The sequence below is a fragment of the Heteronotia binoei genome, chromosome 15 (genome assembly GCF_032191835.1).
Source record: "Heteronotia binoei isolate CCM8104 ecotype False Entrance Well chromosome 15, APGP_CSIRO_Hbin_v1, whole genome shotgun sequence".
NCBI classification, from domain to species: domain Eukaryota; kingdom Metazoa; phylum Chordata; class Lepidosauria; order Squamata; family Gekkonidae; genus Heteronotia; species Heteronotia binoei.
In genome coordinates, this window is record NC_083237.1 from 67,172,472 (window position 1) to 67,196,559 (window position 24,088).

Here is a 24,088-nt window from a genome sequence, read left to right on the forward strand (position 1 = left end):
TTATAAGGCATAGAAAATACTTTGGACAGACTGCATGTCCATTAGTAGTCCATGCTCCTCGTTTCCTGTTTTTGGGCAAGATTTCTGCTCTTTGAAAGCTGCTTTGATTTTGCTGGTTTAACTGTGCTCATTTCCTTGTAGCTTTTTGATGGTATCTATGATAATCTAGGGCAGTCTTAGCGATTAGTAAATATTCTGCATGAATCCTGAAGAGATTTGATACTTTCTTTAGTTTCTTTTTTTGACTAACCCTCTAATTTCTTAGATGTTTCTGCTTCAGCCAACAGATATGGCTGTATTTGACTTTCTGTTTGCACGACCTGGCTGTTGTCCCCAACTGATTCGATTCAGGCGGTTGGCCCAGCTGGTCTGAAACAACAGAACGAAGTTGGAGTCCAGGGGCACCTTGAAGACCAACAGGGTTTAATTTTGGGCAGAAGCTTATAAGGTGTCGCTGGACTCAGACTTGGTTCAACACTGTCTGCGTCGTTCACTTAGAATACTTGTCCTCTAGATGGTTCCTAGGCAAGTCCAAGGTGGCAAGGCCGCTATCCAGCAGTTGATTATCTTGCCGATGTTAAATTTGTATGCTTGACCTGATTTATATGATAGCTTTTTGAATGAAATAATTCGGAGCTTTCTTGTTAGTTCTCATCGGTATGCTAATGATATCAATCTCTATAGTTCTTTGAATGTAAATGCGGTTTTTGCTTTGGGCCACCCGCTAGTTGTGTTAGTTAGGGCTCAAGCGGAATCCAGACAAGCTGGAGATGCTGCTGGCCAGGAAAGCACAGGTCCTGGAGTGAATTGATTTGCGCATACTGGACGATAGAATCCGAGTTGTAAGGGACCTCCAGGGTCATCTAATCCAACTCCCTGCACAGTGCAGAAAATTCACACGCACTTCCCCCTGCCCCCCACACCCAGTGACACCTTCTCCACACCCAGAAGATGGCGAAAATGCCCAAAGGATCCCGGAAAAAGGGACCTGGAGAATAATTGCTACCTGACCCCAAAGTGGTGAGCGGCATTTCCCTGGGTGCATAAGAAAGGGCCACAAGCACTGATGTGACCCTGCCTGTTCTCCCAATCTGCCTAAGTTTACAGAATCGGCATTGCTGTCAGATGGCCATGTAGCCTCTGTTTAAAAACCTCCAAGGAAAGAGAGCCCACCACATCCCAAGGAAGCCTGTTCCATTGAGGAACCGCTCTAACGGTCAGGAATTTCTTCCTAATGTTGAGCCAAAAATGCTTTTGATTTCATTTCAACCTGTTGGTTCTGGCCTGACCTTGTGGAGCAACAGAAAACAATTCTGCACCATCCCCTATATGACAGCCCTTCAAGCACTTGAAGATAGTGATCATACCACCTCTCAGCCACCTCCTCTCCAGGCTAAACATACTCAGCTCCTTCAACCTTTCCTCATAGGTCTTGGTCTCCAAACCCGTCATGATCTCTGTGACAGAACCAGCCTGATTCTGCTTTCAGACCCAGTCCCGTCAACTCCCTTTTGAGTTGCCAACTCCTGAAGGGAGCTTATCTTCTTCCCGCCACTAGGGCACGCTGCCACCACCTGCTCAATTTAGGGGTGCCTGACTGAGAGGAACAGGACTCCCAATCCCCCTTGCCAGTTCTGAGGCCTGGCCTCAAAGTCCTCTGCCAACCAAGCACCTGGTTATCACAGAGACCAAGTCCTTCTTTAGGAGACTCCTGGAGGATTGGCACCCTTGCCAACTGCATGCCTTCTCCCTTCTCTTGCAGCAGCGTGGTCTAAGGTGGTTGGGGAAACTATGTGGTGCAGAGGGACTACCTTTTAAAAAGACAAAACATTTATTTAAAATTCACCACTATATACAGGCATTTTAAAATAGTGAACAGAAGAAATAAACCAAACTAGGGAAAAACGCTTCTTCTTTCCCTATTGTACAACTTGCCCTCACTGGATGACCATACCTTCAGAACTCACCAGTCTCCAAGACTCAAATCAAACTCTCCACTTTCCCACCCAAAATCTATATATCAAACCCAGTTCTCTCCCAGGAATGGGTTCTCCCTCCTGCAGCCCTCTGGAAGACCAACCTGAAAGACTTCCTGTCTCTCCAGGAGGCCTCCCCAGAACCGCTGCTTCCTGACCGGAGGAGAGGGGGGAGGAGGAAGAGACTAGGCCAAAGCCTGACTCTAGTCTGATGACCTCTTCCCACGAACTCCTAGATAACCGTAGACTAAAATGGCATTTCTCCACAATCTCCATTGCCCTTCTCTGGACATGTTCCAGCTTGTCTATATTCTTCCTAAATGGTGGCGCCCCAAACTGTTTCAGCCATGTCCCCAAACTGATTTTCTACACTAGAATAATAGAATCATAAACTCATAGTTGTTTTCTGTGGTTTCATGATTTCAGTGTGGAATGTCAGTTTGGGACAGGGCTGAACCAAGATTAAAGGTACCAGAGCAGAGTAAAGCAATACCATCACATGATCTGGACACTAGACTTCTGTTGATACAGCCCCAAATTGAACTTACCTTTTTGGCCACCACATCACATTACTGATTCATGTTCAGTGTATTTATTTATTTGATTTGATTTATACCCCGTCCTCCCCGCCAAAGCAGGCTCAGGGCGGTTTACAACATAAAATCCCAGAAACAATAAAATTAATAGGTATTAAAAATACACATTCGGCAATAACAAAACAATGATTAAAACAGTCTACTATGGTCCGCTAACCCCCCTAGATCCTTTTTGCACATACTACTGCCAAGTCTCCCCCATCCTATAATGATGCATTTGACTTTCCTACTTAAAAGCAGAATTTTACATTTATCCCCATTAAAATTCATTTTATTTGTTTTAGCCCAGTTTTCCTGAGCCCGTTTGGGGAGGGCGGGATGCAAGTGCAATAAATAAATAAATAAATAAATAAATAAACCTTTCAGGATCATCCTGTATCCTGTTTCTGTCTTCTACTGTATTTGCAACCCCTCCCAATTTAGTATCATTGGCAAACTTAATAAGCATTCCCTCTATTCCTTCATCCAAATCATTGATAAAGATGTTGAACAAAACAGGTCCCAAGACAGATCCTTGAGGCACTCCACTTGTCACTCCTCTCCAAGAAGATGAGGAGCCATTCACAAGTACTCATAGAATCATAGAGTTGGAAGGGACCTCTTGGGTCATCTAGTCCAACCCCCTGCACAATGCAGGAAACTCAGAAACACCTCCCCCAAAATTCACTCTTTGGGTGTGATCTGTTAACCAGTTACAGATCCACCTAACACTAATAGGAGCCAAACCACAATTTTATTTCTCAGTCCTGAAATTGGTCATCCCACCAATTTTCAGTAATGCCTATTAGGTCATAGTCCACTTCCTGTATTAGAACTTCCAGTTTCTCGTGCTTGTTTCCTATACTCTGCACATTAGTGTAGAGACATCAGAATCCATGTTTTATATTCCCTGAGGTTTTTGTCTCTTTACTTACCTGGGAGTTAATGTTACCTAGCATGTATTACCTAGCATATACTTGAGAGCAGCCTGTGACTGAACACCTAATTGTGCCACAAGTTTGTGCCTGCTCTGTGGCCGTGGTTTCAGTTCAGTGTCTCACTGCCACTGCTGCAGCTGCACCAGCCTTCTAGCTGAGGTGTCCCTAGCGGCCCTCCATGCGGTGTGAATTGGTGCATTTGCTACGAGGAGTTTGGTAGGCATTATGCAGATATAGTTGCTCATATCTGCTACAATAGAGAAGCCACTGTGTGTGCAGAACAGTTCTAAAGTGTTATCAGTCTCATTGCCTTTATACAGCACATTTTCAGTTGCTGCAGCCTTCAGATGTGATCCAGCTCCACCCAGGAGGTGCAGAATGCTTCCTTGATAGAAGGGCTTGTGCTGGCAGCTGGGAAGGAGAAGGATTCATAACATCCCTTGAAGGAACCCGATCTCTGATGGCTACACCAGGCTGACAGTGCAGAAGCTGCCACAAGGCATTTTGCTGTTCACGTGGGGAAGACAAGTTTTAAATTAATAAATATGTTTGACTTTTAAAGAAAAATATTGAAGATGTTGGGCCACAATTTTTTTAAAATGTGGAATATTTTTTAATTACAGCCTACTAAGGTATCACAAAATTATGAACAAATTTCTGAGTTAGCAAGAAGTCAGGCTGGATGTTGAGTACAACCCCTCCCAGTGGTGTGTGTCTCTGTGTGTGTGTGAGAGAGAGAGGGGGGGGGGGTCTGGGCATGATCGAAAGGCCTCCCGTTCATCAGGGTCCTAAAATGGGTTTTGAGATGTGTTTCAAACTTAATCTGACTGCTTGGCATTGGATACAAACAGGCTCCAAGGTGCACCAAAAGCTTTTTAGGAATTTATTTGTCTTCCTTTTTTTAAAAAAAGCTGAATGGCCAGCTTGAGGGAACTGAGAAATGTGCACCACCCCGCTCTTTGCAGCGCCCTCTCGGAATGCCTGCCTGCCTTTGTGTGGGAGTGCTGCTGGGTTGGAGGAGGAGCTTTGACAGGTGCTGCAGCTGTTGACTGTGCCCTTCTGGGGAGAGGAGGGTCACGTGCTCCCCTGCGTTCCAGCATTTCCTGCAAGTGTAGCACAGTTTTTAAGGTTGCCTAGATGACTGGGGGATATAACACGTGACAGGCAAGATGTGCCATCGAAGGCTCTACATTTGCACATCAGTGCCTTCCCTCTTAATTTCACCACTGCTTTCTGTTCCCCAGCTTTCTGACTCTGGCCACTGCTGTAATCTGTTGAGGCTGCCCTTGTTAGAAACAGCGTTTTAGCTCTCTGGTTTAACCCTGTGTGTTCCTTGCTTCACTCCTTCAGCATCTTGTGGCTCAGGCAGGCCACTGCAGATGGGAGCATCCAATTGAACCTTTATCTTGCCACATCTCCCTGCTCGGCTTCTTCTGAACTCCAGCGAGTTGCCTGGCAACCTCATGTAGGCTGTGCCCAAGGCAGGCAGAAGGAGACTTCTCTCTGATGAGTTGGGGAGGAGGATCTATTTTCGGCTCTTCTGAAATTTTCCAGCCTTGTTTTTTGACTTCTGAGTCCTCTCATATGCACAGGGATTGCCTGATAATTATATTCCTCTATACAGTTGCCAGTGTGAACCGCCTTGATAGTGTGTGGCCATATACAGTTTCCCATTTAAAAGTGGATGTCAGTGGCAAAATCAGGAGCCTCATTTTCATGGCAAAAAACTTGCAAAGGGAGACTTGCCTCAATTCAGGTGCTAGTGAATTACAGCAAAAACTAATGGCCTATGGTTGGCTCCTGCTCTGTGGCTGGGAGCTGCCGCCGTCCCCCTGGGAGTCCTTGAGTGTTGCTAATCCTCCGCAAAGGAGAATGGAGGAAATCACAAGGCTGGAGGTCTCAGAGGCAGATCCAGCTGCCCCCTGGGAATCATCAAGATCAGCAATGCAGTTCCATAGGATTATGTTAGGATACCTTCCAGGAGAACTTGGCTCCATCCTCCTACAGTTTATTGGAGAGCAGGGAACAAGTTTTCAGCATGCAGACTCTGAGTGCTGCTATGAGGCTGAAGGGGAACAGAAGGAAACAGGACCTTGTCAAATTGCCCTGAGGAAGGGTTTTGGGAGAGGGACAGTTCATCCTTAAATTTTTCTGAATTACAGTCTTTTAAGATTCTAGTAAGTTTATCCATTTCACTCCAGTGTAACACTTTTAAGATCCAGTCCCATTTCTCTGGTATTTTATCTTGCTTCCACATTTGCGCATATAGTGTCCTTGCAGCTGAAAGCAAGTACCACAACAATGTCCTATCTTGTTTCGGAAAACTTTCCATTTCTAATCCCATCAGAAAGATATCTGGTGCTCTCTTAATGTTATAACCCAACATTTTCGAGGTCTCTTGTTGAATCATTTGTCAAAATTGTTTCGCTTTTTCACAAGTCCACCACATACGGTAGAAAGAACCTTCATGTTTTTTACATTTCCAGCACCTGTCTGTTATTTGATTATTCATTTTTGCTAACTTGGGGGAAAGGCATTTTGCTTTACAATAGTAAGATGATTTGCGTTTCCTGCATCCTTGAGAGTTAACAGGTAGGGGGAACTTTGAAGAGAAGTCTTTATTCAGAAAAGAGGGAAAGAGGGAAGGGAGGGGGGAGGTATGAGCACAGAATACATACTAATTCAATAGTCAGAAATATCATGCTTGACAATTAAAGTAAATGGTGCGGCAACGCCAGTGAACTATAGTCACAATTGGCCAGCCACTGGATTCCTAGAATTGTTTGGAAGCAGGCTGACGGGGCAATAATGAATTGTCTCTCTTACCAATGTGCTCCCATCACCCCATGGCGCAGGGAACAGTCTTGTGTGTGCACCAGTCTCCTTTTATGGGTTCCCCATCCATTTGCTCAAATAGTAATGGGGTGGGCAGCACTTCTTGCTTTAATCCCAAGACATATGCTAGGCCTGTGGAAAGTAAATCTCAGGAGCACCCAGAGTCCAGTAATGCCCTCACTTGTATGAATCTTTTAGCTAGGGGGTTTACTAGGTGATTGGCATAAAATACAAAGTTCCAGAGACTCTCACCCTTAGTTGCAACCTGCTAGTTACGCCCTTCACAGCAGGTTGTTGGAGTTTTCCGCCAGCTGGTCCTCAATGCCCTCATCTTCCAAAGGTGTCCCCCCGTTGTCCCAGGAACTGCAAGAGAGCGCTGCTCCACTTCTCTGGTTTGGGAGTCGAGCCATTCTTCTTCACTTCCCCCTTCTTCGGGGCTGAGGGGGTCCCACTTTGAGTGGTGCTTGGGCAGTCACTCGCTACATGATTCTCCCCCCTGTGCTTAAAACAGAGGTGATTCTTGATCCAGTATTCCTTCTCTCCTTGGGAGATTATCTTCTTGGGCCCCCCTTGCTCTCGCTCTTCATCCCCTTGGGCGTCCCACCATCCTGCAGCCTCCATTGCAAGATCACCATGCACTGTCAGGTTTTGATCTTGCAGGTGAGCTGGATCCACCCCACAAGAGTCAGGGGGTTGTCAGTGGCCACAGCTTGGATAAACAAGGATGAGTTGAGTCCCTTTCTATATTGCTCAATCTTCATCTGTTGGTCCCATCTGTATACCTTGCTTGCATGCATTCGGAACCTGATGGTGTACTCACACACTGATTTCTGCCCCTGTTTGAGTTCTTGGAGCATGGTAATGGCCTCTGTATCTTGGAGGGGGTCTTCTTTCAAATTAAAAGTTTTACTGAATTTCAAATATAGGAAAGGGGAAAGGGAAGATTCTACTGGAAAATATAGGAAAATCAGGGTTGGAGAGGAGTGACAAGTGGAGTGCCTCAAGGATCTGTCCCAGAACCTGTTTTGTTCAACATTTTTATCAATGATTTGGATGAAGGAATAGAGGGAATACTTATTAAATTTGCCTATGATACTAAATTGGGAGGGGTTGCAAATACAGTAGAAGACAGAAACAATACAGGATGACCTTGACAGGCTGGAAAACTGGGCTAAAACCAATAAAATGAATTTTACCAGGGAGAAATGTAAAGTTCTGCATTTAGGTAGGAAAAATCCCATGCATAGTTATAGGATGGGGGAGACTTGTCTTAGCAGTAGTATGTGCGAAAAGGATCTAGGGGTCTTAGTGGATCATACGCTGAACATGAGTCAACAGTGTGATGCGATGGCCAAAAAGGCAAATGCAATTTTGGGCTATATCAACAGAAGTATAGTGTCCAGATCACGTGATGTGATACTATTGCTTTGCTTTGGTAAGACCTCACCTGAAGTATTGTGTTAAGTTTTGGGCACCACATTTTAAGAAGGATATAGACAAGCTGGGATGGGTCCAGAGGAGGGTGACGAAGATGGTGAGGGGACTGGAGACTAAGTCCTATGAGGAAAGGTTGAAGGAGCTGGGGATGTTTAGCCTGGAGAGAGGTGGCTGAGAGGTGATATGATCACCATCTTCAAGTACTTGAAGGGCTGTCATCTAGAGGATGGTGTGAAATTGTTTTCTGTAGCCCCAGAAGGTAGGACCAGAACCAGTGGGTTGAAATTAAATCAAAAGAGTTTCCAGCTCAACGTTAGGAAGAACTTCCTGACCGTTAGAGTGATTCCTCAGTGGAACAGGCTTCCTCGGGAGGTGGTGGGCTCTCTTTTCTTGGAGGTTTTTAAACAGAGGCTAAATGGCCATCTGATGAAGATCCTGTGAATTTGGGGTAGGTATTTGTGGGTTCCCTGCACTGTGGAGGGGTTGGACTAGATGACCCCGGAGGTTCCTTCCAACTCTATAATTCTATGATTCATCCAATAATTTCTCATATGTAAGAATTTCTTCATGACTTAATAGCTTTGGTTGACTCAGTGCTTCTAAAGGTGATATCCATTTCGGAATATACTTATATATTTGATATTTTATCCACTTCCAAGTTAAGTATATTGATCTTCTAATTTTGTGTATATTAAATACATTCTTCACCAGCACATTTTGATACCAAAGATATGAGTGCAAGCCACTTGTTAAGTCAAAACGTTCCAAAATTAACAACCTTCTATTCTTTAAGTAATCCATTCTTTTGCCCACAATAGTGTACATGCTTTATAATAAGTCTGCCAATCCGGTAAAGCAAAACCACCTTGTTGCTTGGCTTCCTGCAGCGCTTTTAGTTTTAATTCTGGGTTTCTTGTTCTGCCATATAAATATAGAAAAGATTTTGTTTGATTGTTGAAAAAATATTTTGGACAGGGGAACAGGTATCATTTGAAATAAAAACAATATTCTTGGTTGTATATTCATTTTGACCATTGCAATTCTTCCCATTAATGAAATTTAAAGGTTTTGCCATATCTCCCAAGTCATTCTTAATTTCTTTTAACAATCTGTCATAGTTGTCTGCTTTCAATGTTTTAGCTCTGGTTGTTATGTATATTCCCAAATATTTAATTTTCTTCTCAGATCCATAACCCAATATTTCTTCTAATTCTTTAATCTGAATTTGCGTTGTATTTTTTCACTAAGAATTTAGTTTTCTTATAATTCACTTTAAAACCTGCAACTGCTCCAAATGCCTCCAATTTCCCCTTCAGTCTTTTTATCGATGTTAATGGATCTTCCAATATAAAAACCAGATAATCGGCAAACGCTTGAAGTTTATAGGATTCTCCTCTTATTTTAATTCCTTTTATTTCTTTATCAGACCACATTTGTTCATTTAAATATTCCAACATCAAAATAAAAAGTAAGGGTGACAGTGGGCAGCCCTGCCTTTTCCCCTTCTTGATCTCAATTTGATCCGTCAATGCTCCATTCATGGTAATTCTGGCCTTCTGTTCTGTGTAGATAGCTTGTACCCATTGCAGGGGTCTTTGAACGGCTCTCATAGGGCTTGCAGGAGATCTCTAGTGGTTCTGAGCTCAGGGGCCCATGTTTCATAGAGAGTTGCGTACCAAGCTACTGCAGCCCCATCCAATCACAAACTGATGTAGACCACTTTAGCATCTTCTGGGGGAAGTAGTCATCCCCGACCCACAGGTGACCCCTTATCTGCACAAGGAAGTACCCGAGTTGGGTGGGATCCCCGTCGAACCAGGCTTCTTGTACCTTGGGTCCCCCGGCGGTGGGCCTGGGCTCCGACTCACCTGCTGGTGCCTCCAGTAAACCACCAAACCCTGAGCCTAGCTCCTGCGCCTGCATCTCCATCAGGTGGTGCATGGGGGGAGGGGTTGCTGGTTGTGCAGGAAGTGCCCCAGTGGCCTGAGCGGCTATTCCCTGTAGTTGATGGGCGAGGTTTCTCACTTTCTGCATTAAAAAATCCCCCATGGTCACGGAGCTTTTAACTTTGGTCTCTCAATTGCTCTTGCAACCGGAAGGTTAGGTATTCCCCCAGCCTGCTTGCGGCTGCTCCCATAGAGCTCTCGTCTTCCTTGTCTGACCCCCAGGTGCAATGATGACTCTTGACGCAAGTGGTGGGGGCAGGGCTTAGGCAGAACACGCTGTGGAGAGATTGATGCTTTCCCTTTCTTTTGCTGTACCTATGCACCCCTCCTAAAGCTGCTTTTGGGTTTTGTAAGCTGCAGTTGCAACTTTGGGGGTGTAACTTAAAAAGCAATAGTTCATTGCCATGGTCCCCGTTCAGTCCCACATGGGGGCTGTGCAGGGCGGGCCTGCCACAGAGAGGTTTTGTTGAAGCTCAAAAACATGAGAGGGCATTCTCCCCCACCGTGCTTTCCTCCCTTTGTCCACTGTGAGCGGGAGGAGGAGAGGCAAAAGACAAAAAGGAATTTAAAAGAAATACCAAAAAGACCAAAATGCATCATAATCTGATGAAAAGCATTGAGGTAAAGCATTTATTAGATCTAGGCCTCAAAAAACATGTCTGATTTTTTTTTTCAAGAAATGTATGTCCATTGGTTCTATGAAGATCTACAACACCTTCTAGAATTAACACCAAAAAAAGATGTCCTCCTCATCATAGGGGACTGGAATGCCAAAGTAGGAAGTCGAAAGGTGACCGGGACAACTGTCAAGTTTGGCCTTGGAGAAATAAATGAAGCCGGGCAAAGGCTAATAGAGTTTTGTCAAGAGAACAAGCTGGTCATAGCGAACACCCTCTTCCAACAACCTAAAAGGCGACTCTACACGTGGACATCACCTGATGGGCAACACAGAAATCAGATTGATTATATACTCTGCAGTCAAAGATGGAGAAGCTCCTTACAGTCAGCATAAACAAGACCTGGAGCTGACTGCGGCTCAGATCATAAGCTACTCATTGCAAAATTCAGGCTTAAACTGAAGAAAACTGGGGAAGCCATTAGGCCATTCAGGTTTGACCTTGATCACATCCCTTATGAATATACAGTGGAGGGGAAGAATAGGTTTAAGGAACTAGAGTTGATAGAGTGCCTGAAGAACTATGGACGGAGGTTCATGACATTGTACAGAAGGCAGCAATCAGCACCATCCCAAAGAAAAAGAAATGCAAGAAAGCAAAGTAGCTGTCTGATGAGGCTTTACAAATAGCTGAGGAAAGAAGGAAAGTGAAAGGCAAAGCTGAAAAGGAAAAATTCACCCAACTGAATGCAGATTTCCAGAGAACAGCAAGGAGAGATAAGGAGGCCCCATGGCGTGTCATCCCTACCCCCGATTTTCTTGAAGCAAGCTGGTAGTGTCTCTGTGAACTAGATAACACAACCTTGAGTGTCTAGCTCCAGGGTGGAAAGATACATGAGGAGTTGCATACACAATAATACAGTGTGTGAGAACAAAGAGATAGCAGCCAAGCGGGACCCTCGGAGCTTACAGGCAAGAACAGCTTCCCGCAGCCTCAGCCCATGGCAAGAGGCCCTCCTGACACCCACAGGTGGACTTAGAGTCTCAATGAATTCCTGTCAATAAAAAAGTCCAGAATACTGTCCATCCCTAACCTCCTTTCTCTGCTGCTTCCAAGCATATGGTTTGTGACCATGGATTTGCTACATGATTAGATCCACATTTTAAAAAAATCAGATCAAACCATCCAAAGCATCTCACCCTTCAGTGCGATGATGGGCACCTGCCATACATGGTCTTGGTCTTTGGGCTAGCAGTGGCTTCCTGCCAGTTCAACCAAGTGGTGACCATTGGAGTGTCTTATCTAGAAGTGACTCCTCCCTCCCTCCCAAACACTCTCTCCTTCCTCAGCCGGCAGTCACCACAGCATCCCGTGAACAGAAGGAAGGCCATTCTCTCTGCCTCAGCCAACCCTCTCACAACAGGTGCCATTCGGGGGCACACCGTGGCACAGACTAGCCCAGGCTTCTGTGGTCTCCTCAGGAATGCATTTTCCAAATAAAGTACTTGGGTCTCCTGGCATTTTACAAGTCAATCCACATTTTCCATTACAAGCTCAGAGGTGACTCACTCAACCCTCTTACCTCAAGTGGCAAAAAAAAAAAAAAATCAGATGAATCTTACCTTCTTCTTCCCATCTCCAGCTGCTAAAGCGGAGGGATCACCCCGTTCCCTCAGTGTGAAAAGGGCACTAGCCTTCTGTGTGGGTTGTATCTCCTCCTTTAGAAGGCATAGCAAACTCTTCATGTCTTTCTTGGGCATTACTAAAGGTCACCTCCTATCTGCCCAGTGTATCAGTCGCCGAGTATGCAGTCCTGTCACTCTTTGCTGCAAACCGGAACATAAACTTCTGCTTCTTCCTATCAAAAGAAGGCTTTCTTTCAGTTGAGGCAGTGGGCACCCAATTAGCTGGCCTCCCTGTGTCCATCCTATGCAGAGTCCTAGACTGTTTTGGTCTGTATGACTCCAGCTGGGGGTAGTTTAGGAAGTGCTGCGTTAGTCCAGTTTATGGTGATTGAGTAGAGCTGTATTTTTTGCCATCTTGTATTGTTAATGATTTTTAGCTTTTTTAAAAGTTTGACTTAATTGGTCTTAATTGTTTATATATATGGTGTTACCTGCCCTAAACCCATCTGGGAAAGGCAGGCTATTAAATAAATACACGAATGAATCACTTTCTATGAGGCCAACAGCTACTTCCTCAGCTTTTGCAGGAGGGATTTCCTTGCCTGAACTGTGTCACACTGCAGCTTGGGCTGAACCATCCACATGGACTGGACTACGCTAGACTCCAGGGTACATTGGAATGTCTTTTTTGGCAGAGCTGCACTGCTTTCTCTCTTCACCCACCTTCAGAGGCAGTTTGCTTACCTGTAACTGTTGCTATTTGAGTTGTCATCTGTACATTCATATACCAGGCCCACCTTCCCTACCGCAAGTGCTGAATTTTGTGCTTTCTTTAAGTTGGAAGGCCACCTGGCCACATGTGTGGCTTGCCACTGTGTTCCTTGGGAACAACCACTGGAACCAAACATGTTCCTGTTGTTGTTGTTTAGTTGCATAGTCGAGTCCAACTCTTAGCGATCCCATGGACCGCGTCACGCTAGGCCCTTCTACCTTCCACCATCTTCCTAAGTTCACTCAAATTCATGTCGGTTGCATTGATAACACTGTCTAACCATCTCTTCCTTTGCTGTCCCCTTCTTCTTTCCCAGCACCAGGGTATTCTCCAGTGAGTGCTCCTCATTTGGTGGCCAAAGCATTTGAGCTTCGGTTTCAGTATCTAACCTTCCGAGGAACACTTTAAATCCCTCTAAACAAAGCTGTCTTTATTGTGTGTGTGTGTGTGTGGGGGGGTGGATTTAAAAAAGAAAAGAAAAGGCAGCGGTATAATAATCTGAATTAATCTTTTATTGCATTTTGTAATGGTTAAAAAGCATCATTCAAATGTATAAAATGTGTATTTGGAGTGAGAATGCGTGAATTTACTTCTTCCGTTTTCTAAATTGCATCCTTGCAAATGCTTCTGCTTTCCAGTTTCCTGATGTGCAGCTTTCCAGGTGCTTCTGACCTAGCAGATAGTTTCCAGGATTTGCTGCTGCTCCCTGCAGATTAAAATCACTGCTTGTGTTTATGTTTTCTGGTGGCTTATTGCAGTCTTGTACAACAGCCTAGTTCACAAACATGGCAAGCCATCTTGGCTGCAGAGAAGGAAAAAAGGTAAAACTGAGCAGCGAGTCTTGCCTGTTTAGCAGCATGGAACGATTTCGTTAAAGCTACCTTTTGTGAATAATTGAGGGTATGTTGAATGTTCCCTCATCATTGTGGCAGTAAGAGAAGATTCCACACAAAACAAGTCCTAATGTTATTTTGCTCTAAGGGAGGAGGAGTAGAAGGGCTGCCAGTACAGGCAAAGGCTCTTCTTCTAGGATCAAGAAAGCAGATCCTCAATATGAAGTCACTGAAAGGGAGGGGACACCCAACTTTCTGCCTTCATTATGGAAGGCAGGAAGCCCCCTGTTGTGAGGGACTAAGGGAAATGTGACACCAGGCTGGATGAATAATCCCTCATCACCTGTCATTTGCCACAGGACAACTGTCCCCTCTTCCTTTCCACCCATGTAATCAAGCCTTGTAGAGCGTGTGTAGGCCGTTCCTTCCTAGGTTCCTTCCACAGTACAGTCTCTCCTGCTGTAAGGTTTTGCCAGTTCTCCTATTAAAAGAGTAAAAGGTTTATGGAGTTCAGATACAGAGCATGTGCCTTGTGCTGCAAACAGCCAAAGCCAGGAATGAAGAAAGTAGGAACGAAACATACAGTTATAGTCAAAAACGCGCACAAAAAGTCTCCCGCCAACCCAGGGAGTTCCCACAGATGGCACTGCATGGAGCTATTGGGAGGATCAAGGGCAATGGCCAAGTCTTCCTTAGGGGTCACCAAAGAACATGATAAATTCTAGCTCAGTCTCCTTTCAGTTTCCTCCCTAGTCCACCTGCACATTTCTTAGTGGTTACATAGTTATCTCTCTTACCAGTACTTGACTTACTTGTAAGTCCGAGTGAGAGAACTCAAAGTCCCAAAGCATAATCAGCAAACGCCATGGATCAGGATGCCTATAGAATGTCATGTTGCAGAATGCATATAAAATGGCATGTTACGGAAGCAGCATGCCAAACCCATCCTAACGCCTGCTTGTCTAGAGCAGGCCAGAAATGCTGCAGGCTCTGAAATCCCTGGTCTGGCATGGGATGGGAGGAACTCTGCCTGCTAGGCAGGCTTGGAAAGACTGGGTCTGCTTCCAGTAAGGGGGGGGGGCTGTACACCCCCTGCAAGGGAGTCCTGAGCAATGGCCGTTGTTCCTTGGAGCTAGAGAAAGAGACCTGATGGGTCTTAGAGGGTGCATGAAGTAAGAGACTTCACGTTTTCCAACTTGCCCTGTTGCAGAAGAGGAGGAAAACACCCACTCCTTCTGGGTAGACTGAGAAATGTGATCTTGGATTGAACATATGAAGCTGCCTTCTACTGAATCAGACCCTTGGTCCATCAAAGTCAGTATTGTCTTCTCAGACTGGCAGCAGCTCTCCAGGGTCTCCAGCTGAGGTTTTTCACACCTATTTGCCTGGACCCTTTTTTGGAGATGCTGGGGATTGAACCTGGGACCTTCTGCTTCCCAAGCAGATGCTGTACCACTGAGCCACAGCCCCATTCATGGCTCTCCAGGGTCTCAAGCGGAGGTTTTTCACACCTATTTGCCTGGACCCTTTTTTGGAGATGCCGGGGATTGAACCTGGGACCTTCTGCTTCCCAAGCAGATGCTCTACCACTGAGCCACCATCCCTCCCCGAATTATAGGCTGCCATTATAGGATTATAGGCTGTCCAGAGTCCAGCTGCCCCACTCCGCTGGACCCTTGTCTGGGATAATACTGGGGAAATACCCCTGCCTGAGATGAAGCAGTGGCAAAGCTTTCTTCTGGACAGAAGCCACCAGAAGTCCACACGTGGCTTCTGTTACATGTGTCTAACTGCCCCTCGCCCCGAGCATTATGCAAGACCTCATTAGGCTTTAGACAGGTCCCCTCATAGCAGCTCTGACTTGCCAGTACTTTGTTCCCTTCTGCTGTTAATGAGATGCCCAAGTTTATAAAACTTCATCCATGGTACCATTCGTTCGTTCGTTCATTCACCCATTCAGACAATTAGGTTTTTATACCCCCCCCCTTTTCTCTGTCCTAAGGAATCCAAAGTGACTTACAATTGCTTTCCCTTCCTCTCCCCACAACTGGCACCTTGAGAGGTAGGTGTGCTGAGAGAACTGAGACTGGCCCAAGGTCACCCAGCTGGCTTCATGGGGAGGATGAGTGGGGAATCAAACCTGGTTCTCCAGATCAGAGTCCACCCCTCTTAACCACAACACCATGCTGGCTCTCATTTATTCATTCATTCATTCAAAACACTGGTATGTTGCCTCTGCTCAGAGTGGCTCACGAAAAAAAACAAGATGAAATCATGAAAACCATTAAAAATCCGGAAGCAGTAAACATTTGACAGCCTAAATAATCCCCATAACAGTCTTCAGGCTAGAAGCGGATTTCAAAAATAAAATAAAATAATTAAAATTAAAAGTCAACCCCCTCATTAAAAGTCTGAGTGAAAAGACCTAGCACTTAAAAGTAAGTAGGTTTGCGCCAGGCAGGGTTCATGGCTGAGGACATTTCCCAGGCAAAGGGCCACCACTCAGAAAGCCCTGCCTCTGGTTGCCTCTGCCGTCGGGCACAAAGGAGGCCTTGAGCTGATTGGAGACGGGGCTTTATTTAAGTAAGAACTTTGAACTGCTCCTGGGAACATTGGTGTGACCTCATTGGTGTGATTGGTTTTTATTGTTTCTACTGTCTGCTCATTTTTGTTTGGTTATTGTGAGCCGTGCCCTGCAGATCAGGAGAGGCGGCATACAAGTTGTCTAAATAAAGAGAACTAATATTTGGCTGCTTCTTAGCTTCAGTCCTGCAGATGTGAGCTCAGTGTCTGTCGGGTGCAATGCAAGGCTGAACAAGGCTGACTTTGGTAGGAGACAACAATATATATTAATGGCAAGGAATATCTGGGAAATATTGAATAGTCTAATGGTTTGATAGTGTGAAGTTTTGGCCCTTTCTGCATACAGTTGGGGTTTACTTCAAGTGCTCTGCCTGAACTCTGCATCTTTCTCTCTCTCTCTCTCTGATTTCTGTTGGGAATTGTGGAGTACATATTCTGCATACCAGTGAGAAAGCGTGGGTAGTTTTGTGGTGTTGGTCTCTCCAGATTGGTTAGTTTTGCACTGGGTTTGTCTTTTGAAATAGAAGATTCTTCCAGCTGAATTTACTGTGGGGTCACCATTAGTGTTCTCCCCCTTCCCCTTTAAGAAGAGCCCTGTGGCACAGAGTGCTAAAGTTGCAGTACTGCAGTCCTAAACTCTGCTCACGACCTGAGTTTGATTTCAGTGGAAGCTGGGTTCAGGTAGCCAGCTCGAGGTTGACTCAGCCTTCCATCCTTCCAAGGTCAGTAAAATGAGTACCCAGTTTGCTGGGGAGAAAGCGTAGGTAACTGGGGAAGACAATGACAAACCATCCCGTAAAAAGTCTGCCGTGAAAACATTGTGAAAGCAACGTCACCCCAGAGTCGGAAACAACTGGTGCTTGCACAGGGAACTACATTAATCTTTTACCCTCCCCTTTATCAGTAGTCAAGGGGTTTACTGCTAATCCGCTTGGTGGAGGATGTTCATGAGGGGGGGGGGGATGGAGACGTCAATGCTTTACAAATGAGATGACAAAAGGCGAAGACCGGATGTTGAGATGGACCAGACTTTCTTTAAAAAAAAAAAAACCAGGCTGCTGCTGCCCCATAGCAGGTTCCACAGATTATTCTCACGTTTGAAATGTTTGTGGTTAGAGGCAATTTAAAAGAAAACTTTTTTTTATCCCAAAACAAGATTGCCCAAAAGAGGAATCAAACCAACAACTTTTCTGTTAATAGCACTGTATCTTAACTAACCAAGCTAGCTGGGTATTCCTACAAACAAGTCAGACAGAGGCAATTACTTTCCTCATCTCCTATTTCAAAAGACATGCCTAGTTCAAAACTGACCAATAAGGAGAAACCAACAGGCCTACAAGGAGAGGGAGGAGGCAAAGTTCAAGGAAATGTCTATGCTTTAAAAGGCTTGGAAGTGAACTGAAAGTGTAAATCGTCATGACTACCTTGCTGGATCAGGGGAATGCTGCAGACATCATTTATCTTGATTTCAGAAAGGCTTTTGATAAGGTTCCGGATACTATCCTTGTTGACAAGTTGGTAAAATGTGGTTCAGATCCTGTTACCGTTAGGTGGATCTGCAACTGGTTGACAGATCGCACCCAAAGAGTGCTTGTGAATGGTTCCTCATCCTCTTGGAGAGGAGTGACAAGTGGAGTCCCTCAAGGATCTGTCCTGGGACCTGTTTTGTTCACCATCTTTATCAGTGATTTGGATGAAGGAATAGAGGGAATGCTTATTAAGTTGGCAGACGATATACTAAATTGGGAGGAATTGCAAATACAGTAGAAAAAAGAAACAGAATACAGGATGATCTTGACAGGCTGGAAAACTGGGCTAAAGCCAATAAAATGAATTTTAACAGGGAGAAATGTAAAGTTCTGCATTTAGATAGGAAAAATCCAATGCATAGTTATCAGTTGGGGGAGACTTGTCTTAGCAGTAGTATGTGCGAAAAGGGTCTAGGGGTCTTAGTGGATCATACGCTGAACATGAGTCAACAGTGTGATGTGATGGCTAAAAAGGCAAATGCAATTTTGGACTGTATCAACAGAAGTATAGTGTCCAAATCCAAAGTGATGGTATAGCTTTACTCTGCTCTGGTAAAACTTCACCTGGAGTATCGTGTTCAGTTTTGGGCACCACATTTTAAGAAGGATATAGACAAGCTGGAACGGGTCCAGAGGAGGGCGACAAAGATGGTGAGGGGTCTGGAGACCAAGTCCTATGAGGAAAGGTTGAAGGAGCTGGGCATGTTTAGCCTGGAGAGGAGGCAGCTGAGAGGTGATAGGATCACCATCTTCAAGTACTTGAAGGGCTGTCATATAGAGGATGGTGTGGAATTGTTTTTTGTGGCCCCAGAAGGTAGGGCCAGAACTAATGGGTTGAAATTAAATCAAAAGTGTTTTTGGCTAAACATTAGGAAGAACTTCCTGACGGTTAGAGCGGTTCCTCAGTGGAACAGGCTTCCTCCTTGGGAGGTGGTGGGCTCTCCTTCCTTGGAGGTTTTGAAACAGAGGCTAGATGGCCATCTGACAGCAATGAAGCTCCTGTGAATTTGGGGGAGGCATTTGTGAGTTTCCTGCATTGTGCAGGGAATTGGACTAGATGACCCTGGAGGTCCCTTCCAACTCTATGATTCTATGATTCTGTCACAGAAGAACTTTGAGAAGCCCTGGGGTGGGGGGTGGGGGAGGAAGCAGACTGAAAGCTGGCTCAGAGCTGAAGTGTGTGTGTGTGTGTGGGGGGGGAATCAATGCAGAAAGATGAACAAAATATGATTGGAATGCACAGGGGGACGAAGAAGGCAGGGACGGGACTCCCAATTGTGATGCACAGTGAAAGCAAAGGAAATGGAGGAGCAGAGAGGGCCTTTTATTTGCACAGTTAACATTCTCTTTTACTTCCTCTGCACAGGTGAAACTGAGCCAGAGCTCGGACCCCCTCCGTCTGTAGATGAGGCAGCAAATACACTCATGACTCGCCTAGGCTTCCTCCTGGGAGACAAAGTGACCGAGGTGCAGGCAGGGCAGCAGTACAGCATGGAGGTGCACGAGGAAAACCAGGTGGGTTCCTCACCTTCTGCCAAATGATGGTGATTTCACGGATTCTTGTTCGTGGCAGTGTTTGGTTTGCACAATGAAGCTATCCCTCATATTTCTAGATTTAGCTACTCAGCTTCTGAAACAAATGTAGGAAAGACAATTCAGTATCTTCTGATGCATTATACCAAAAGCCCACTTAAAACATTTTATTTCTATAAAAATATTTATATTTCTATATAAAATATTTCATTTCTAACCCACCCTTCCCTGCACAGCAGGGCTCATAATAAACGTAGCTGGAGATTGTCCAGCATTCCTGCATGAAGACCAAGCAAAAGAATGGATTACTGAAAGGAAAGGTAAATAGGGTCAAAACCCTTGGGGAAGTTTGGAGACTTTAAAACTGCAATCCTCCCCAGGACTGAAGCAGGGATATTGTTTTTTTTAATCTCATTACAGATGCTAAACCCACTCTCACTAAGTATAGCTATACATCCACAGTATTCCAATGTATTTCTCTTTTAGAATAGTGTATCAGAATAATTTTTGGAATTGACATACTCAAAATAGGGATACTGGCTGTTTATCTCATAACATATACTTAACCCATTTTCACTATATTTTATTTGTCAGTCTATGTCATATGTCAGTCTAAATTGATATACCTAACTTTGGTCAATTATGTTGCCCAGTGAAACCACGTCTAAATCAGAGGATTTCCCTTTTAAGGGCAGAGACCTGTTTGACAGTCAAACTGACAACGTTCTAGGCAGCATATATGGAAACAAGATCATTGCTTAGTAAGTGTGGATTGCACATGCAGGTATTTCTCAAGACACCAAGTTCAGCCTCAATATCAGAAGTTTTGCAGGCGTGAGTCACCTCAGGCTTACTCCTCCAGACATCCCACTTATGGGACACAACATTAAGGCAGAAGCTGTCATCCTAAATCCAAGGATGAACCATCTCCTCCATCTCCCAAACATCACTCTGCTGTTTTTTAGTTGCTTTATGACTAGCTTCCCCTCTAGACATGCCCCCCAGTCGGGAGTTGATTGTGAAGGATGTCTGAATTCTCTGTGTTGCTAACCGGGATGTTAGGGTTTTATTAAAAATCCAAAGCAGCCCTGTTAGAGGCCTCCTCTTTGAGAGCCAGTTTGGCATAGTGGTTTGGAGTGCAGACTCTTAATTTTAAAACTTCAAAGGATATGATATCCGGACCAGGGATCTTCCCTAACTTCAGTGTAGACAACTACTGTGTAGACAAGATGGAATCCCTAGGTAAAAGGTCAGTCCTCCGTGGCATGTGCCTCCCTGTCCATCTCTGTGTTCAGATAATTTATAATCTTATTCTTTCTCCCTTCCCACTTGGGATGACCTTACAGTCCTTCCCTGTCTTTCCATCACTTTAGTCTTTGTTTATGGACTCTCAGTGTGACTCCTGGTTGTGAGCAAGACCCCAGACTGCTAACCAAGTTGGGGCCCATCTACTGTTCTAGAGCATGGACATTTGCTCTGTACACCTGCTTCAGATTGCAGGAGGCCAGTGTTCCTCTCTAGCCCCAAGACAAATGCAGACCCCAATAAACCTCAACTTAATATGGATTCTGGGATGAAAGGTGTTTGATCACAGTGGCAAGCCTCCATGGAACAATGGAAAGACAGAATGAAAAGCTGTCATTCTGAAAATGTACATTGAAGTGGGTAGGATGTCAGTAACGAATATAATGGGCTTTTTTACATGGATTATGAAATAGTACACTTGATGTTGATACAAATTTCAGCTCTTGTTATCTTTACAAGTTTTTGTTGAAAGTGAAGCAGATTTTAAAGTATATTTTGTATTCAGGGTACAGAGTTAAAAAAAAAAAATTATTATCTGTTTAACTGCAGCAGCATTCCAATAGCCAGAGATATTTGTCGCTCTGTCATGTAGAGTCTCAAAAGTGAGCCATGGTAGGTATCACACCAGTCGACTGGCAAGAGTGACATTTCCCTGTCGTTGATTTGCAGACCTCAGCAGTGTCCCAGCGGATCAGTCCCTGCTCCACGCTGACCAGCAGCACCGCTTCACCACCAGCCAGCAGTCCCTGCTCCACCCTTCCCCAGGCCAGCACCAAGGACATCACAGCCAAGGACTGCAATTACGGAGCTGTCACCAGCCCCACTTCCACTCTGGAGAGCAGAGACAGCGGCATCATCGGTATGCTCGGGGCTCCTGATGGACAGAATGTGCTAGCTGCTGCTAAGACTGAGCAAGTACCCTTGGGCCTGCCTTTCTGGCCATTTCTCCTTCCGCACTAGTTGAACTAAACGCTTTTTCCAAAAAGAGGTTTTGCAGGCTCCAGGTTTGTTAACAAGAGGGTCATTCCAACCCCCTCCACCCGCTCTTTACAAATTTTAAGGTGTAGCTTTCAACCAGAAAACCCTATTTTGTATGATAAATTTTTAATATGACACTATGGACTTTATTATTTCCAAGCAATTTTACAACGGAGAGCCAGTTTGGCGTAGTGGTTAAGTGTGCAGACTCTTATCTGGGAGAACCGGGTTTGATTCCCCACTCCTCCACTTGCACCTGCTGGCATGGCCTTGGGTCAGCCATTGCTCTGTCAGAGGTTGTCCTTGAAAGGGCAGCTGCTGTGAGAGCCCTCTCCAGCCCCACCCACCTCACAGGGTGTCTGTTGTGGGGGAGGAAGGTAAAGGAGATTGTAAACCGCTCTGAGACTCTTTGGAGTGGAGGGCGGGATATAAATCCAATATCTTCATCTACCTCACAGGGTGTCTGTTGTGGGGGAGGAAGGGAAAGGAGATTGTGAGCCCCTCTGAGACTCTTCGGAGTGGAGGGCGGGATATAAATCCAATATCTTCATCTACCTCACAGGGTGTCTGTTGTGGGGGAGGAAGGGAAAGGAGATTGTGAGCCGCTCTGAGACTCTTCGGAGTGGAGGGCGGGATATAAATCCAATATCTTCATCTACCTCACAGGGTGTCTGTTGTGGGGGAGGAAGGGAAAGGAGATTATGAGCCACTCTGAGACTCTTTGGAGTGGAGGGCGGGATATAAATCCAATATCTTCATCTACCTCACAGGGTGTCTGTTGTGGGGGGAGGAAGGGAAAGGAGATTGTGAGCCGCTCTGAGACTCTTCGGAGTGGAGGGCGGGATATAAATCCAATATCGTCATCTACCTCACAGGGTGTCTGTTGTGGGGGGAGGAAGGTACAGGAGATTGTGAGCTGCTCTGAGACTCTTCGGAGTGGAGGGCAGGATATAAATCCAATATCTTCATCTACCTCACAGGGCGTCCGTTGTGGGGGAGGAAGGGAAAGGAGATTGTGAGCCGCTCTGAGACTCTTTGGAGTGGAGGGCGGGATATAAATCCAATATCTTCATCTACCTCACAGGGTGTCTGTTGTGGGGGAGGAAGGTAAAGGAGATTGTGAGCCGCTCTGAGACTCTTCGGAGTGGAGGGCAGGATATAAATCCAATATTGTCATCTACCTCACAGGGTGTCTGTTGTGGGGGAGGAAGGGAAAGGAGATTGTGAGCCGCTCTGAGACTCTTCGGAGTGGAGGGCGGGATATAAATCCAATATCTTCATCTACCTCACAGGGTGTCTGTTGTGGGGGAGGAAGGTGAAGGAGATTGTGAGCCACTCTGAGACTCTTCAGAGTGGAGGGCGGGATATAAATCCAATATCTTCATCTACCTCACAGGGTGCCTGTTGTGGGGGAGGAAGGTAAAGGAGATTGTGAGCCGCTCTGAGACTCTTCAGAGTGGAGGGCGGGATATAAATCCAATATCTTCATCTACCTCACAGGGTGTCTGTTGTGGGGGAGGAAGGTGAAGGAGATTGTGAGCCGCTCTGAGACTCTTCGGAGTGGAGGGCGGGATACAAATCCAATATCTTCATCTACCTCACAGGGTGTCTGTTGTGGGGGAGGAAGGGAAAGGAGATTGTGAGCCGCTCTGAGACTCTTCGGAGTGGAGGGCGGGATATAAATCCAATATCTTCATCTACCTCACAGGGTGTCTGTTGTGGGGGAGGAAGGGAAAGGAGATTGTGAGCCGCTCTGAGACTCTTCGGAGTGGAGGGCGGGATATAAATCCAATATCTTCATCTACCTCACAGGGTGTCTGTTGTGGGGGAGGAAGGTAAAGGAGATTGTGAGCCGCTCTGAGTCTCTGTCCTTGAAAGGGCAGCTGCTGTGAGAGCCCTCTCAGCCCCACCCACCTCACAGGGTGTCTGTTCTGGGGGAGGAAGGGAAAGGAGATTGTGAGCCGCTCTGAGACTCTTCGGAATGGAGGGCGGAATATAAATCCAATATCTTCATCTACCTCACAGGGTGTCTGTTGTGGGGGAGGAAGGTAAAGGAGATTGTGAGCCGCTCTGAGACTCTTCGGAGTGGAGGGCGGGATATAAATCCAATATCATCTTCATCTTCTTCTTCAACCATGGGATTTAAAATTCCTGCATTAGCCAATGACAGGAACTCAGCCTCAGCTCCAGTAACTGGCTGGCCTTCTCCCAAATGGTGCATGTCCTGAAGCCGTTCCAACAGCGTCCTCTGCTCTGATACGGCCAGCCTGGTGCAAGCCATCCCCCTGGTCTTTGGGCTGCACTGGAGCAGGGGGCAGCTCTTGTCCCGAGGGTTGTGCATCGGTGTGACTTGCCCCAGTTGCATCCTCTTTGCATGGAGGGGGACTACAGAATGGCCTGCATTTGTGACCCCCATATAAAGGGCAGCATTAGTCTCTGTGACATGGAGCTCCTGCAATGGAGGCAGGACCTCTGCAAAGAAGTGCAGAGACTTCAGGCTAACCTACATTGTCAGAAGGAATGGGGTGGAAGAGGCTGGGGGGTGGGGGGAGAGCAGGAGCAGCAGCGCAAGTGCCTCAGCTTCCTAGACTCCAACCAGGAAAGAT

The 24,088-nt window shown here is 45.7% G+C and overlaps 1 protein-coding gene across 11 annotated transcripts in view; it reads left to right on the forward strand.

Annotated features, from left to right (window-relative positions):
• The window catches only part of TANC2 (tetratricopeptide repeat, ankyrin repeat and coiled-coil containing 2), a 238,424-nt gene that overhangs the window by 117,641 nt on the left and 96,695 nt on the right, over nucleotides 1-24,088 (forward strand). For all 11 annotated transcript variants that reach the window (XM_060255815.1, XM_060255816.1, XM_060255817.1 and 8 more), the window contains 2 exons: nucleotides 19,033-19,181; nucleotides 21,174-21,363. In XM_060255815.1, the coding sequence (XP_060111798.1) occupies nucleotides 19,033-19,181; nucleotides 21,174-21,363 (339 nt within the window). The remainder of the gene's footprint in view (nucleotides 1-19,032; nucleotides 19,182-21,173; nucleotides 21,364-24,088) is intronic.